General features: G+C 40.3%; 1 protein-coding gene across 3 annotated transcripts in view; it reads right to left on the reverse strand.

The window, feature by feature from the left end:
- The window catches only part of LOC137645989 (uncharacterized), a 134,168-nt gene that overhangs the window by 76,441 nt on the left and 38,538 nt on the right, over positions 1-19,189 (reverse strand). For all 3 annotated transcript variants that reach the window (XM_068379110.1, XM_068379113.1, XM_068379111.1), the window contains one exon: positions 4,415-4,563. In XM_068379110.1, the coding sequence (XP_068235211.1) occupies positions 4,415-4,563 (149 nt within the window). The remainder of the gene's footprint in view (positions 1-4,414; positions 4,564-19,189) is intronic.

The following is a 19,189-nucleotide window of genomic DNA, read 5'->3' on the forward strand; positions in this document are numbered from 1 at the left end:
AATCCTATGTAACGCTAAATAGCTAAAATTATTAAAGCAAAACAGCCGGGAACGTCGCTCTGGCTAACTAAACTTATACCTAGCGAGCGACAGCGTCCAGGACGCCTCCGGTAGGCAACGGCTCTTGTAACAAAGATTATTACTATTGATCACTTTAAAAATTACCAAGAGCCTACATTTATACATAAAAGAAATAATACTCAACTTATCAGAGGCAGACGAAGTTGGAGAAAGCATAATAAAGCGATTAAATCCAAGATTTTGCGAGAAACACAGGAAAAAACACCGAGTTGTTAAGCTACGCAAAAAGGAATACAGATGGCGCCAGAATCGACGCAATGCACGCTTACGAAACGGGAGAAGAGAGAGCCTTTCTTTCTCGTTTTCGTTTTCTTGCCAATTGACCCCTTCGAAGTGTTATCTCTGTTCGGGGTGCAGATTGCCATGTGGCGTGTCAAGAATACGTCCTCTGATATTTCGCGATATCCCTGGTACTTTCATTAGGGATATTCGCTCCAGGAGTTAGAATTCTGGGTACCTTAAGGTAAATTCTCTGGGAATATCGCCGTAGTTGTAATATACCCTAGGAAGCTACCCTATAGGAACTTCCATCAGGACGACATGCTTGAGCCCAAAAAGATGGGATACTGTTGATCTAGGGCGGCTGTGTCCATCTATCTACAGCTCTCAGGGAATCCCTTCAAGGTGGCAGTTCCCCGCTATGACGTATCAGTAGACAAGGAGGTGTGCCAGCCTTCACGAGAACCGTATGGTTACGTGGCAAGAAGGGGAAGGTGGGTTTGTAAATATTAGCTAGCCTAGGCCAAAGACTATGGGAAAATAGTAAGCCTAAGCCTAGACCAGGTAAGACAAGCATGCAATAAAGCAAATGTCTAACCTAGAATTATACCAATTGTAAAAATATATATTCAACACACTTCAACAAGGCTAGTTAAGCAATTCATATAAAACACTGATAGTTTGAAAACATGAGCTTCTGGCTTCGGCCATTCAGTGGCTGTGAGATAAAAACGGATGCATTGCGCAAAAAACGAGGTGGGGGGAGATGCGTTATTCTCCACCAAAAAAAAGTAAGGTACTCAACCGATGAAGCAAAAGCATCCATAATCCTGAAAAACCAATAAAACTTGCAAAACAAGCAGAAAACTCCAAAAGCAAGGCAAATAAGATGGCGCTGCAAGAAGGAATGGAGAACCAGCGAACATGTTTACAGTAACACACTGGGGGCGCTGCAAGAAGGAATGGAGAACCAGCGAACATGTTTACAGTAACACACTGGGATCGGAGTTGTAACGGCTCTCTCAAGTATCCAATCCTATCCGATATCCTTCGAAACATGGTTAACTGTATTCATAGAAGGATAGCCGTGGTTGTTTTAAACACGTCCCTGTTACATACACGATATCTCTCGGGATATTCACTCCATGGGTTAGAAGCCTGTGATACCTCTACAGGTAAAATTCTGTGGTATATCACTTGCAGGAAATATCCCAAGTAGAAGTTGCCTCGAGGAACTTCCATTAGGACAACATGGCTCGAGCCCAAAAAATGGATGGTGTGCTACACACAGAGCCATCTGTTGGGCGGCCAGTAAACTAGTTAGGCGGCCATGGGATTTTCAAGTTCCCTCATGATTTTATGATTTTGTTTATATTAAAAGAGGTGGTGGACCAACAGTTACCAGAAAATTTGTGGAACACCTGTAGTGGGAGTATTGGCCTCATATTGTGTACCAAGGCACCTTCCCAGTTTGGATTGGTTTTCATCACTTAACGACTTCTCCCTCTCTCGTAAGAGAAGAGAGATCAGTCAAGAGTTGAGGAAAATGGGGAAAGAAGGGCTGAACCCTTCATCCTGACTGAAAGTATGTAAGCTCAAGTTGTGGTGGCCGATGTGGTAACGTCTCTGACTGGCGAACACCAGACTGGGGTTTGAGTCCCGCTCAAACCTGATAGCTTCTTTGGTTGCTGGAACCTCATCATCCTTGTAAGCTAAGGATGGGGAGTTTGGGGAAGCATATAGGTCTATCTGCTGAGTCATCAGCTGCCATCACCTAGCCCCCCTTGGTCCTAACTTGGATGGAGAGGGGGCTTGGGTGCTGATCATATGTATACTGTATATGGTGTCTCTAGGGCATTGTCTTGTTTGATAGGGCAATGTCACTGTCCCTTGCCTCTGCCATTCATGAGTAGCCTTTAGACCTTTAAACCAAACACTGTACCAATATCAGGAGTGTAAGCCCCTGTACAACGGACCAAGATGCATTCGCAGTCTGGGTTGGTTCTCTGTAACACACCGTCTCTCTTTATGTAAGCTGGGAGAGATCGGTTAGAGTCTTACGTGACTCCTGTCAATTAATCTTCCTGGAATTCTACGAAGAAATCATTATCTTCTTAGAAGTACCAGCATCTAATGATTCTAACAAAAACAAGGCAGTGTAGGAGGAGGAGTGTACTGTACACACTTTTTATTCAGCCTTCTTGGGATTTGAGGTCTTGGAAACCAATGACGATCGTCTCACAGAGGATGAGAAAGCAAGGGATTTTACAAATGTATCCATAACTACACCAGCAGGTATCACACCCTTCAGCACCTCCAAGAAAGATGCAAGAGTCGAGAAGCCACTAACAGGGGAAGCTTTAGAAGTACTAACAGCAGCATAAAACTTTTTTCTGTCAATAGAGCACCAGAGATTTCAAAGGAAGAGAAACTTTAGGTTCAGGTTTCCATCATTGCTGTACAGCCACACACAGCAAAGGGATGACTGTGAACAGTCATTGCCCTCCAAAACGCACAACAATGGTGAAATTAATGGCTGATTTTCACATAAACTTGTCACACATATTTAGCCTAACTGGCAAACAACTGTATAAACTTGTACTTCCCATCTGATTGATTCATGTTTGCCCAAACATGACAACTTGTCTGCATACTTATCCATTCATTTGGAAAGAGATAGCAAGGAGATTAAAACAGCCAAAATTTGATGGACAGTAAGAGTATGTGTACTGCTTGCGACTGAAGTAAAAAAATGAGTGTCTACATGACTGACAGCTGGCAGGGGGATTTCTCACCACCTCCAGGTAACTATAACTACCTCATTAAATTTTTAACAGTCATTACTCATTTGCCAAAGTCATACTCTTATTGAATGATGGTAGTTTGCATTCATGTGGGAACAAATCTACATCAAGTAAGTTTAATACGGATGGAACATACATAGCGGGAAATACTGAATAATGGGATAAGGAATAGGAATGAAGAATATGGATAATAAGGAATAAGAAAGAATATAAGAGTTTGTATAAAGAATAAATACAGACTGATATGAACAGCAAAAATGAGTGAATGATAGAACTGAAAAGACGAATGAAAAGGAAATAGAAAAGAAAGAAGAATTTGAGAAACCTATTACCCTTTGGGCTAACATACCCTTACTTGAAACAACTTTATAGCAGCCTACTCTACTGAGTGGTGATGTAATGGCCAGGAGTTTCAAAATTTTGCCTGGTGGTTTTAGTTTAATGTCCATGTTTAAGTTATTTTAAGCATACAGTATACTTTCTGATACTGGTACAGCATCAATGGTTCAATAGCATATACAGAAGTTAAATATTCAGTTGTTGAATCAGAGGATAAGGTTTTATTGTGTTACAATTACTTTCAGATCATTCACAAGAAAAGTGTGCAACAAGTACCATTCCTTGTTTAGATGGTGCTCCTATGCCTTGTGGAAGATTGGTTAGTCTAAAGTTATGATACCTCTCCTGAAAGAAGAGGACCAATTGTGGACCTCTTCGGCAAGTAAATGAGGACTCATATTCTGGACCAGCACATACTACAGTATTTCTGGTCTTTAGCTGTCATGGTTCGTTATGTTGTTGAAAATGGCTCCACAATAAGGTAAAAGGATATCAACAAATAGCCTCCATGAGTATTACTTAAGATACTGACCTCAGTATGATGATCACTGTTTAGGAGACAGGTTTGTGAAGACTGATTGTCCATGAACACAATGAGTAATAGCATTCCCTAGAGAAATTACAAAACAATGACTCTGTATAAATGTTAATGAATGCTACATTTACAAGTGTACAGAATCTCAAGTGAATGAAAGGACAGATAAAATTATAATGTTATGTAATTTTGATTAAGTTCTAGTCTGCAATTAACTTGTCTACAATGCTTATCAATATCCAACCTGCTAATCTATTCTGTCTTTCATCCCCAACTAGATACATACACTGCATATGTTATTTAAAAAACCTCTGGTATGTTAAGATATACACATACATTCAATCAAAGGAACACATGCCAAAAAATTAATCACCATTTGAAATTTATAGCTTATGAAATACAAAAATAGTACTGTATACACAGTAATTGCACTTACATTTGACCCTTTGTTCTAACAGAAGTTTTCATTCCCATTCCAAGAGGATTAATTTCCTTGCCTAGTATGGGGTGCAAAACATCAAAATATTCAAATCTGTAACCTGGGCGCCCCTGAATCTGTTTCTGAAGGACTTTTACATAAGTTGCCTGGAAGAATAATCACTTTTATAGTATTTTGCTTGATCAGAGAATACAGTACTAGCAACTGTACATTATTCTACATTGTAGAAAAAATAATAAGAGAATACACATATTGAAATATATACAGTACAGCATTCTAAAATCATTATGAAGATTGTAAACAAATTCTTCTTTAGCTTGAGCCAAAAAGACAAAAGAGGAAAATGGTTATTGAAGATATATTTTTACAAACCAATCAGTTATAACAAACCCTGAGTACCTAAAAATACAAGTACCACATTTCAGTGTAGGCTGACTGATTAGGGGACAGAAATCTAAATGGCTTAGGGGGAAGAACTTTGTACAATATTAACTCTACTTGAAATTAGTCTGAAATTAATATTATGTGAGAATGACTAGGGTACAAAATACTGTATCCAAGCATTATTACTTCTACCAAGGAGGTTATGTTTTTTAGTTTGTTTGTTTACTTATTTATCTATTCATTTATTTGTCCGTGTCTGTGGACAGGATTACGTCTAAACCACTCGAGGGAAATTTTCACCACAGATAGATCTTAGGTCATGGACTACCCCAATAAATTTTGGAGATGATCCGGATCTGGATTCTAGATCCGGATTTGCATTTTTCACAATTCTGAAAATTACGTCAAAACAAATAGATGGATTTTGACGAAATTTCCACCACAGATAGATCCTAGGCCATGGGAGACTCCATTAACTTGTGGAGACGGTCTGGTACTGAATCCAGATTCTAGATCTGGATTTGCATTTTTCCCAGTTTTAAAGATTACGTCAAAACAAATTGACACATTGGATTTTCACCAAATTTTAACAATGTATAGATATTATATAGCGGAAGAAACCATGATATTTTGGCAGTGATATGGATCAAGATCACGATTCTGGATAAACATTGCACTTTTCACAATCTACTGTACAGTCAGCATATGAAAAGTGGGAGGCAATGTCAAAAGACTTTAGTTAAATGTTGGAAATATTCATTGGCAGAGGCCTGAAATCTCAGATTGCTATTGTTATCATTAATATCATTACTAGCTAAGTTACAACTCTAGTTGAAAAAGGAGGATGCTACAATACCAGTGGGTCCAACAGGAAAAAATAGCCCAGCGAGGAAAAAAATAAGAAATAAACAAACTATAACTGAGAAGTAAATAAAAAAATTAAAACATTTTAGGATAAGTAATAATCTTAAAATAAAACTTTCATAGATAAACTACAAAGAGAAATTAATGTCAACCTGTTCAACATGAAAACATTCACTGCAAGTTTGAACTTTTGGAGTTCCATCAATTCTACTGCCAGATTATGAAGATCATTACACAATCTGGTCACCGCTAGAATAAAATTGGCTGGTTGTGAGTTGGAGATAAAATCCACTTGAAAATTCCTAGGATTAAGAAAAACATCCAAATCCATGGTCCTAAGAAATATGACAAATTTGGAAGCCATTTTTATTTTTCCTAACTATACAAACCTTGAGGTCTTTATTGGGAATACACTATTGGCGAAGCTGAAAACTAGCCCTTAGACTTTTAGCAAGGTATAACTACCCACCATTAGTTAGTAGGGGTAGAGGGTAGTACCAGCTACCCCGCTCACACACACACCTATGTTATACCACCACTTTTGATGACAGGCAAGACTTGCAGGGGGATAGGCGATGGCCGGAAAAATCTGTATAAAGAGTTCAAGTTTTGTACATACATACATATACCAAGGCACTTCCCCTAGTTTTGGATGGTAGCCGACATCAAACAAAAGAAACAAAAAAAAGGGGACCTCTCCTATCTACATTCCTCCCAGCTTGATAAGGGACTCAACCGAGTTCGGCTGGTACTGCTAGGGTGCCACAGCCCACCCTACCCCGTTATCCACCACAGATGAAGCTTCATAACGCTGAATCCCCTACTGCTGCTACCTCCGCAGTCATCTAAGGCACCGGAGGAAGCAGTCGGGCCTACCGGAACTGCGTCACAATCGCTCGCCATTCATTCCTATTTCTAGCACGCTCTCTTGCCTCTCTAACATCTATCCTCCTATCACCAAGAGCTGTCTTCACTCCATCCATCCACCCAAACCTTGGGCTTCCTCTTGTACTTCTTCCATCAACTCTTGCATTCATCACCTTCTTTAGCAGACACCCATTTTCCATTCTCTCAACATGGCCAAACCACCTCAACACATTCAAATCCACTCTGGCTGCTAACTCATTTCCTACACCCGTTCTCACCCTCACCACTTCGTTCCTAACCCTATCTACTCGATATACACCAGCCATACTCCTTACACACTTCATCTAAAACACATTCAATTTCTGTCTCCCCGTCACTTTCACTCCCCAAAACTCTAATCCATAAATCACAGTTGGTACAATCACTTTCTCATACAGAATTCTCTTTACATTCATGCCCAACCCTCTATTTTTCACTACTCCCTTAACTGGCCCCAACACTTTGCATCCTTCATTCACTCTCTGGTGTACATCTGCTTCCACTCCACCGTTTGCTGCAACAACAGACCCTAAGTACTTAAACTGATCCACCTCCTCAAGTAACTCTACATTCAACATGACATTCAACCTTGCACCACCTTCCCTTCTCGTACATCTCATAACCTTACTCTTACCCACATTAACTCTCAACTTCCTTCTCTCACACACCCTTCCAAATTCTGTCACTAATCGGTCAAGCTTCTCTTCCGCGTCTGCAACCAGTACAGTATCATCCGCAAACAAAAACTGATTTACCTCCCATTCATGGTCATTCTCGTCTACCAGTTTTAATCCTCGTCCAAGCACTCGAGCATTCACCTCCCTCACCACTCCATCAACATACAAGTTAACCAACCACGGCGACATCACACATCCCAGTCTCAGCCCCACTCTCACCGGAAACCAATCACTCACTTCATTTCCTAACCTAACACATGCTTTACTACCTTTGTAGAAACTTTTCACTGCTTGCAACAACCTTCCACCAACTAAATATAACCTCATCACATTCCACATTGCTTCCCTATCAACTCTGTCATACGCTTTCTCCAGATCCATAAACGCAACATACACCTCCTTACCTTTTGCTAAATATTTCTCGCATATCTACCTAACTGTAAAAAATCTGATTCATACAACTGTTACCTCTTCTAAAACCACCCTGTACTTCTAAGATTGCATTCTCTGTTTTATCCTTAATCCTATTAATCAGTACTCAACCATACACTTTTCCAACTACACTCAACAAACTAATACCCCTTGAATTACATCACTCATGCACATCTCCCTTACCCTTATATAGTGGTACAATACATGCACAAACCCAATCTACTTGTATCATCGGCAACACAAAACACATATTAAACAATCTCACCAACCATTCAAGTACAGTCACACCCCCTTCCTTCAACATCTCAGCTCTCACACCATCCATACCAGATGCTTTTCCTACTCTCGTTTCATCTAGTGCTCTCCTCACTTGCTCTCTTGTAATCTCTCTCTCATTCTCATCTCCCATCACCGGCACCTCAACACCTGCAACAGCAATTACATCTGCCTCCCTATTATCCTCAACATTCAGTAAACTTTCAAAATATTCCACCCACCTTTTCCTTGCCTCCTCTCCTTTTAACAACCTTCCATTTCCATCTTTCACTGTCTCTTCAATTCTTGAGCCAGCCTTCCTTACTGTCTTCACTTCTTTCCAAAACTTCTTCTTATTCTCTTCATATGAATGACCCAATCCCTGACCCCACCTCAGGTCAGCTGCCCTCTTTGCCTCACTTACCTTGGGCTTTACTTCCACATTTTTCTCTCTATATTTTTCATACTTCTCTACACTATTACTCTGCAGCAATTCTTCAAAAGCCCTCTTTTTCTCTTCAACTTTTACCTTCAATCCTTCATTCAACCATTCACTGCCCTTCCTCATGCTGCCTCCAACAAACTTCTTGTCACACACATCACTTGCAATCCCAACAAAATTTTCTTTTACTAACTTCCACTCCTCCTCTAAATTACCAGTTTCTCTTACTTTCACTTCGTCATATGCCATTTTCAACCTTTCATGATATTTACTTTTTACCCCCGGTTTTATTAGCTCTTCAACCCTCACTAGCTCCCTTTTACATCCACCTACTCTATTCCCCCACTCTTTTGCTACAACTAATTTTCCTTCCACCAAAAAATGATCAGACATACCGTTAGCCATACCCCTAAACATGTGCACGTCTTTCAATCTTCCAAACATTCTTTTAGTTATCAACACATAATCCATTATTGCCCTTTCTACCACTCTTCCATTTGCCACTCTTACTCATGTATACTTGTTTTTATCTTTTTTTTTTGAAAAAGCTAGAACTTACCACCACCTCTTGTTCAACCCATATCTACCAGTCTCTCACTACTCTCATTTCCCCCTGGTAACCCATACTTCCCAATGACACCTACCTCTCCAGCGCCCACTCTAGCAATTAAGTCACCCACGACAACTACACAATTCCTTCTACCCAGTCCTTCTACACACCTAGTTAATTCATTCCAGAACTCATTCCGCTCTCCTTCACTTTTCTCACAACCTGGCCCATACGCACTGACAAAAGCCCAACATTCCCTACCCAACCTAACCCTTACCCACATTAACCTAGATGATATCTCCTTCCATTCCACTACTTTACCTGTCATCCATTCACTCAGCAGTAAAGCCACACCCTCTCTTGTTCTTCCCCTTTCAATCCCAGACACTCTACCAGACATTTCACCAAACATCATTTCACCCTTCCCTTTTATCTTTGTCTCACACAAGGCCAACACATCCATCCGTCTACTTCCAATCTCACATCTTTTACTCTCTATCATACTACTTCCACGCACATTCAAACACCCTAAAACTAGAGTGTGGGGAGCAGTCACTCTTCCCCCAGCTCCATCTGTTTGATGATGTCTCACAGGATTGTAAATACAGGAGAGGGGGTTCCCAGCCCCCTCGTCCCGTCCCTTTTAGTCGCCTCTTACGACATGCAGGGATACGTTGGCGCTATTCTAATTGTTTTTATGCCCCCGTGGCATAGAAATTACCTCCAAATTTGTCATTTGTTACGACACTCTACACAAACTATTTTGCTATTTATAGGGAAAGACTCATTCTTAGGTGGGTGGAAATCCTAACCTATTGGTTGGCTTTTGACCCAGGTGTTCCTGTGTTTCACACAATCTTTCTAGAGGAACACCCTGACACCTCACTAAATTCTCATGCATATGCATTAGATAGTGGCCTGGGCAATCCATGTGATTGTGTGATAACTAAACAATAAGACTCGTCCACCTAAGAATTCTTTGAGTTGTACGATTCCATCAACCTAACCATTAGAAATTCCCCAATTCCCACCTCACTAGGGGAATGGGGAAGCAAGAAATATATAAACATATACAGTAATGCCTCACAACACAATTAATTCGTTCTGGAGTGGCTTTCATAAAGTGATTTTTTCATGTTGTGAGTCACATTTCACATGCAAATTGCCAAATTTGTTCCAAACCCTACAAAACACCACATTAAGTCTCATTATAAAGCTACAGTATAACAATGAAATACTGTACATCCAAATACATTTGAACCATTCAATTTACCTAAACTAAATGTTAATACCTGTAAATTAAGTAGTTATTACAACATAATGTAATAATAAATAGAAAATAATACAATACATACAGTACAATACTATACTATTATAGTTACCACTATTATAGACTACAGCTACATTTTCTGTATGAACCCATTTTCTTCAACTGTGTGATGGGTGACTATTTTATTATCGGCCTGGCTGGCAAATCTCTTTTCTTAAAGTGAAAATTTTTTCGTAAAGTGAGTCATATAAATAATCGCATCTCATTTCGTAGCTTGAAAATTTCGTTAGCAGAGTCTTTCGTGAAGAGAGGTATGACTGTACACAGTATCAGGTTACACAAGGGAGAGCGGCATTGTCAGCGAGGAAGAGCAAGACTGAAGTGAAGTCAAGTTCTGGGTAGGCCGTAAGCAGTCTTCCTCAAAGAACTTGCAGGAAGAGAGCAGCTTTCAACATCCGAACAAAAATGTTGTATCCACACAATGGTGATTCCTCTGAGGCGAAGGCTGAGTCACTCAGAAGGCCACCAGCCTTCGGGTTGTCCGGCATCCAAGAGGGGGAAAGATTGCAAGAGAAGGTTCCCCACCCTTGAGAATCTGATGTGCTACCCAGTCACACAAACAGCAACATTCACTGTAAAGAAAAGCTTAAATATATATAAAAACATTAAAAGACTATTTTCATATATATATATATAAAGAAATACATAAGTTTAAGAAAAAAAAAAAAGTCAAATGGCCGGTAAGTTGGAGCGCAGAGAAAGAGAGACAATGTCTCTCTCCCCGAACCAAAACCAAAGTGGGTGCTCAGCACAGGTGTGAGAGAGCCGACTAACCCCCGCCCTCCCGGTAACTAGTGGTTGGGGTGCCAATCCCTCGCCAAAAGTAATATCCCTATAAATAACGAGGGTTTCTACAGAATGTCAAAACAATTGTATTTTTCCTAGCTATACAAACCCGAGTCCTTAAAAATAAGAATATGTATTTGGAAGCTCTGAAACAGCCATTCAACTGTTAACAAGTTGTTGGTTAATGGGCCCGGCCGGTATGCCAATATATAGGGGTATAGGAAGAAAAACACAAAATCCTGAAACAATTCAGAGAATGCATATACAAAATATTTTGTCAAAATTCCACTTACTTTCATAATTAAAGAGTAATTAGTAAAAGTAACTCAATTAACCAAAAACATTGATCCCTGGAAGAAAATGCAGTATATCTTCTGTTATTGTAAATTTTGATAACTATTACATTTTAATATAAAACAAATTGTGAGTAATGGATTCCATGAGTCACAAGACAGGAAGTTTTATGATTATACCCTTCAATGCTAGCACAAACTTCAGAGGGGGTACATGTTTGAGTTTGACCTCTGACATTACCTCGTTTTTACGTCAGTTTTGGCAAGAATTTCATCTGCCAAAAAGAAAAAAGACAATTTCAACATCTCCCTAACAAGGAAGAAGAAAATTCACTTTAATAAGAGTTTAGAAGTGGGTAATATCAGCAACAATAGCGGAGTTAGTGAAGAGAAGAGATGATGAAGGAGCGACCGTCTCGCCTAAAGAAGCAAGATATTGAGCAAAGGGATCTTCATTTATGATAAATAACATTGTTTTGGTTTATTAATATCTAAAAAGGAACATAAACTTCATAAAGATCCTGATTTATTAATACGGTATTGTCTTGGTAAAAATACAAAGAAAACCTTTGAACACCCATATCTCAAAACTATACTTATTGACCTTCAAATTCTATCTTCTCCCCTAGTTTTAAAGATATGCCAAAGAGGAAAAGACAATTTTAACATCTCACTAACATAAACAAGAAGAAAATTCGCTCTAATAAGAGTTCAGAAGTGAGTAATATCGACGATATGAGCGGAGTTAGTGAAAGAAGAATATAATGAAGAAGCGACCGTCTCGCCTAAAGAAGCAAGATATTGAGCAAAGGGATCTTAATTTATGATTAAATTATGATAAATAACATTGTTTTGGTTTATTAATATCCAAAGAGGAACATTAAATTCATAATAATCATGATTTACTAATAGTCTTTGTAAAAATACAAAGAAAAACTTTGAATGCCTGTATCTCAAAACTGTAGTTATTGACCTTCAAATTCTATCTTCTCCCGTAGTTTTCAAAATATGGCATTGAAATTTAGTATATAACTTTGGAAGACATTATAATACAATAAAATAGAGCCCTTTTTTCCAGTTTTTGTTTCATAGGATTTTTTTTTAGCTTTTTCCATGATTTATAGGATTTATTCTTTTACCATTATAAAAAAATTCATATCTAGCAAAAAAATGACTAATACAAAAAAAAAAAACTTTTATTGGAGGTCTACATCAGGTCTATATAGGGTGGTAATGCCAGGTCTTAATATTAAGTATCAAGGGACGAGATAGAATTTGAAAAACACTAATTTTCAGGATAAATCGCACTGGCATCACAAAACAGGTCAGAGGCAAAAATCATATGCAGTTTTGAGATGTCCTAAGTCACCTTATTAAGTGGTATAAATGGCAAAGTCCTGTCCTTAAAAAACGTCATTAGCTGGCCGGCCCCTTTAACAACAAGTGGTTTGATGGGAAGCCACTCCCTCCTCCGTCAAAAAATGACCTTTGTTCTTAGACCTACGACTGAGAGGATTGGTTGCAGTTGGAAACTTAATTCAAAACACCCAGGTTTGTATAGCTATGATAAAACTTCAAATTTTATAAGTAATTTGTATTTTTCCTAACTATACAAACCAAATTTGAGGAAATGGAAAGAGATGAACAGAATGAATTTGAGTATCCTTGGATTATGCGAGGTTTAATGGAAAGGAGCCAGAAAGGTAGTAGGTGATGATTTCACCTTTTATTACCTTGGAGGGGATGATCTTGAGAGAGGAGTGGGTATTATGGTTAGTGAAGCAGTATCGGGTTGTGTTTTGGGTTACTGAGCAGTGTTGGACAGTGATGGTGATGAAAATGAAGGGCCATCTATCTATTGTAAATATCACCAAAGTTTATACACCTACACAAGGAAGTACAGGAAGAGGAGGTGGATGAGCTTTATAACCAGATAGCTGAAGCAAAAAAACAATGCAAATCACAGGAAATCACAATAATAATAGGTGACTTTAATGCAAAGGTAGGAAAGAAACAATTTGAAGATCTAGTTGGACCATTTGGATTGAAAGATTGCAACTCCAGGGGAGAGACGCTAATTTCATAGTGTGATGCTAACAACCTTATATTAAAAAATACGTAACTCAAGAAACAATCTAGACTCTTATGGAGATAGAAAATTCCTGGAGATAGAAGTAAAAATCAAAGACTTTATTGATATAAATAAAAGTTTCAGAAATGCAGAGCTAGATGTCAGGACTTACCCAGGGGTAGATTGCTATAGTGATCATGTTATGTCCTTGTGGTAGCAGATATTGTTCTAAAATTGAAGAAGGTAATTAAGAGCTAAAGGGAAGAAAAGGGGATATAACACTACTTTTAACAAATAAACAGCTTAAAGAGGCATATAACATTGAAGTGCCAAATAGATATGAAGTGTTAAACAGCGAAGAACCACTGGAGGGGGATGGGGCAACTGACAGGGACTGGAGAAACGTACAAATAGCTCTTAAGAAACTAGTGAAGGAAATGGTGCCCAAGCAAGGGGGAAGGGGATGGCTGAGATGGATGTCAGATGGGATCTTGGATTTGATGGAAGAGAGGAGAGGGCATGAAGAAAAGAACCCAAAAAGGTACGAAGAGCTGAATTTTGAAATTAGACAAGCATGCGATACAGCAAAGGAGGCCTGAATTAATGGTCAGTATATGGAGATAGAAGAACTAGAGAGACATCATAAAATTGAAAGCATACACAGAAAGATAAAAAAGTGGTGGGAAGGAAGAGAACAGAAAGAGGAACTGTGATTAAAAACAGGGAGGGAATAATTGTGATAGAGACTGAAGCCATCTTGAAATGATGGGAGGGTTATGTAAAAGATATTTTTTAAAATAACAGGGGTAAGAGACCAAGACTACACACACATGAATGGCCCAAACTTACTAATTGAGGAAATAATTAGTATTATTAGAAATTTCAAAAAGGGAAAAAGCCCAAGGAACGACAATGTGAACATTGAAATGATATTAATATATAGAGTTTTGGGAATAAGAAAAATTGTAGCGTTAGCTAAGAGTATATATGATACAGGATACATTCCAAGAGATGTATAAATCAATTTTCATGGCAATACCTAAGAAACCTGGTGCAGTAGAATACAATTTATTTAGTACCATCAGCTTAATGAGTCATATCACAAACATTATATTGAAAGTAATTTTAAACAGAATAAAACAAAATTTAAAAATCACAAATTTTAAGTAATTTGTATTTTTCCTAACATACTTACTGAGAACTACTTTCTTAGGAGGTATCTGGAATCTCCTCTCAACCGACCAGAGTTTTGTGTAGTCTACCCTACTTCCGTTTTTTGTGGGGACTAACTCAGGCGTAAGGAGAACGTGCCCTGAGGGTAGTCCTGAGCTAGGTCGGCGTTAGCTTGGGTCTCGCTCGTCAGTAAGTTCTTAGGATGGTACAAAAGGTCTTCAAGGGCAGTAAGGCACTCGGGGAAGGTAGGGAGGGCCATTACCCGAAAGTAGTTCTCGGTAAGTATGTTAGGAAAAATACAAATTACTTAAAATTTGTGATTTGTTCCAACACAGAGACTTACCTCGAACTACTTTCTTAGGAGACTTACACTTTAGGAGGTGGGAGTGTCTTCCTGAACTTCAGACCAAGCTAACCAGATGTCCAGGAACCTAGATGTGAACTAGGTTGCAATATATATACGGAAAACGAAACGTTGGGAAAACTACACAAAGAGCTCATGTTAGTGTCTAAGTACTTACCCTTTAAAAAATTCCATGATGTTGAGTCCTGTGGCGAAGTTGTAGAGACATGTCTTCTTCGGGTTGTATGTGGGGTTATCTCCGAGCAGGGAAAGGAACAAAGGGACAAGGGTGAAAGGAAACGAACCTGTGTCTCTTGGTTTTGCTAACCACGATTGTACCTGGGGCTTCACCGTTAAATCGCTTGGAGCGCGGAGATGACTGTCCCAATAGAGAAACCGTCTAAAGACCTCCTCGAGCAATCCTTGAGGTAATGCGTTGTGAAGGTCGACTGGTTCGACCAGGTGCCTGCTCTAAGGATCTGGCCCACCGCCATGTTCCTCTCAAAAGCCAGAGAAGTACTTAGACCCCTAATGTCATGGGGCCTGGGATTACTTGGCAGGGGCAATCCCTCATCATTATAGGCCCTGACAATAACCCGTCTCAGCCAAAAGGAGATGGTATTCTTAGATACCTGCTTTTTCTTTACACCCGTAGAGACAAAAAGATTTCTGAGGCGCACTTTATAGGGGTAACTTATGTAACAGATTCCCCTTACTTTTAAGAAAAATAAAAAGTGACGTTTGTTGAAAAATGATATTTTAATTATAAAATAAATTTTTGAATATACTTACCCAGTGAATATATAATAGCTGCAACTCTGCGGCTCGACAGAAAACACACTCAAAAAACTCGCGAGCGATCGCTATGAAGGTTGCGGGTGTGCCCACCAGCGCCAACTGTCGGCCAGATACCACTCTTGTATGTAAACAAAACCTTCAATTCTTCTCGTCCCGCTGTGTCTCTATTAGGGAGGAAGGGAGGGTCATTTAATTTATATATTCACCGGGTAAGTATATTCAAAAATTTATTTTATAATTAAAATATCATTTTTAAATATTTAACTTAGCCGGTGAATATATAATAGCTGATTCACACCCAAGGAGGTGGGTAGAGACCAGAGTTAATTATGTTTACAGCGTATAAGCTAAGAGTTTTTTAATTTTGACAGTTATCAATATAACAAAACCAAAATAAATAGGTACCTGGTAAGGAAGTTGACTTAGACGATTACTCTGCCTTGTAAGTCTGTCTTCCTCACGGAGCCCAGCGATCCTCTTAGGATGCTGACAGACTCCCAGGAGCTGAAGTATCAAGGGCTGCAACCCATACAACAGGACCTCATCAAACCCCTAATGCTTCTTAGCCTTCCGAACAACTCATAAAACAATATTAAAAACATTTCAAGAGACAGATTAAAAGGATATTGGAATTAGGGAAGTGTAGTGGTAGAACCCTCACCCACTACTGCACTCGCTGCAACGAATGGACCCAGTATGTAGCAGTCCTCGTAAAGAGTCTGGACATCTTTTAAGTAAAATGACGCGAACACTGACTTGTTTCTCCAAAAAGTCGCGTCCATAATACTTTGCAGAGATTTATTTTGCTTGAAGGCCACGGAGGTTGCTATATCTCTAACTTCGTGCGTCTTAACCTTAAGCAAACATCGGTCTTTCTCTTTCAAGTGAGAATGAGCTTCTCGTATTAAAAAAATCTGATAAAATATGACAAAGAATTCTTTGACATAGCCAATGAAGGTTTCTTAACTGAGCACCATAATGCCTCAGATTTCCCTCGTAATGACTTAGTACGAGCTAAATCGAACTTAAGAGCTCTAACAGGACATAATACTCTTTCCAGGTCGTTGCCTACGATCTCTGATAAGCAAGGAATATCAAAAGATTTAGGCCAAGGACGAGAAGGCAGTTCATTTTTTGGCCAGGAAACCAAGTTGAAGTGAACAAGTAGCTTTTTTCTGTAGAAAAGCCAATGTTCTTACTGAAGGCATGAAGTTCACTGACCCTTTTAGCCGAAGCCAAGCACACTAGGAAAAGTGTCTTGAGGGAGAGATCCTTCAGGGAGGCTGAATGTAATGGCTCAAACCTGTCTGACATGAGGAACCTTAGGACCACGTCTAAGTTCCATCCAGGAGTTGCCAAACGACGTTCTTTAGAGGTCTCGAAAGACTTAAGGAGATCTTGGAGATCTTTATTGTTGGAAAGATCTAAGCCTCTATGTCGAAAGACCGAAGCCAACATGCTCCTGTAGCCCTTAATCGTGGGAGCTGAAAGGGAGCGAACCTTTCTCAGATGTAAAAGAAAATCTGCGATTTGGGCTACAGAGGTACTGGACGAGGACACAGATGCTGACTTGCACCAGTCTCGAAAGACTTCCCACTTCGACTGGTATACTCTAATGGTAGAAGCTCTCCTAGCTCTTGCAATCGCACTGACTGCCTCCTTCGAAAAGCCTCTAGCTCTTGAGAGTCTTTCGATAATCTGAAGGAAGTCAGACGAAGAGCGGGGAGGCTTTGATGGACATTCTTTACGTGGGGCTGACGTAACAGATCTACCCTTAGAGGAAGACTTCTTGGAAAGTCTACCAGCCATTGAAGTACCTCGGTGAACCACTCTCTCGCGGGCCAGAGGGTAGCAACCAACGTCAACCTTGTCTCTCCGTGAGAGGCGAACTTCTGCAGTACCTTGTTGACTATCTTGAATGGTGGGAATGCATATAAGTCCATAAAAGACCAATCCAGTAGAAACGCGTCTATGTAGATTGCTTCTGTATCTAGGACTGGAGAGCAAAAGATTGGTAACCTTTTGGTCAACGAAGAGGCAAAGAGGTCTATGGTGGGTTGACCCTAAGTAGCCCAAAGACTCTTGCCCACGTCCTTGTGGAGGGTTCATTCCGTGGGTATCACCTGACCCCTCCGACTGAGACAGTCTGCCAAGACGTTCAAGTCCCCCTGGATGAATCTCGTCAACAGGGAGATGCCTCGAATTCTTGACCATAAGAGAAGGTCCCTTGCGATCTCGAGCAGCGTGAAGGAGTGTGTGCCTCCTTGCTTGGAGATGTACGCCAAAGTTGTGGTGTTGTCTGAGTTGACCTCTACCACTTAGTTTCAAAGACGCTTTCTAATATCATCAAGGCCAAGTGGACTGCTAATAGCTCCTTGCCGTTGATGTGCATGCTCTTCTGACTTGAGGTCCACAGACCCGAGCATTCCCGACCATCCAGGGTCGCACCCCAACCCAAACCCGACGCGTCTGAGGACAACACGGGGTTTGGGTTCTTGACTGCTAGGGATAGTCCCTCTCTCAGACTGATATTGCTGTCCCAACATTTCAGGCATGCCTTTATTGGTTCGGAGACTGGGAATGATACCGTCTCTAACGTCTTGTCCTAGTTCCAGTGAGAGGCTAGATGGAACCGGAGAGGCAGAAGGGGTAGTCTCCCTAGTGAGACAAACTGCTCCAGGGATGAGAGAGTCCCTACGAGACTGTTCCAACTCCTGACTGAATAAACGTTTTCTTTTCAGCATTAGTTGGACTTCGAGCAGGGCTTGACTGCGAATCTCCATCCCCAAAAATAGAATAATCTGGGATGGGATCAGTTGGGACTTTTAGGTTGACCACAAGTCCCAACTCCCTGGCCAGACTCAACGTCCAATGTAGATCCTGCAGACAGCAAAGGCTGGACGATGCTCTGAGAAGCCAGTCGTCCAAGTACAGGGAGGCTCGGATCCCCGATAGATGGAGGGATTTTGCCACCTTCCTCATAAGCCTCGTAAATACGAGAGGCGCAGGACTGAGGCCAAAGCACAGGGCTCGAAACTGGTACCCCACATTCCTGTAAACAAACCTCAGAAACGGTTGGGAATCCGGGTGTATAGGAATGTGGAAGTATGCCTCCTGAAGGTCGAGAGAGACCATCCAGTCGCCTTCCATAAATGCTGTCAAAACAGCCTGGTAGACTTCATCGTGAAGTTTGTCTTGACAATGAACACATTGAGCGCACTTGCCTCTTACGTACTCCTGCAGTGAACATGGCTGCCAAATCATGGAGCCATCCCTGAGGGACTTGTTCCTGCAGAGAACGTGGCTGTCAGATCATTGGAGCTATCCCTGAAAGCCTTGTTTATGCATGACATAATTGTACAGCAAAACTTCAAAGGCTCGAAAACAGCTGTGAAGTTGACCAGTAAAATCTTGGAGCGTCTCATGGTCAGGCGCCAGGGAGAGTCTATGAGGTTTGAGAAGTCTATC

Source organism: Palaemon carinicauda, chromosome 8 (genome assembly GCF_036898095.1).
Source record: "Palaemon carinicauda isolate YSFRI2023 chromosome 8, ASM3689809v2, whole genome shotgun sequence".
NCBI classification, from domain to species: Eukaryota; Metazoa; Arthropoda; class Malacostraca; order Decapoda; family Palaemonidae; genus Palaemon; species Palaemon carinicauda.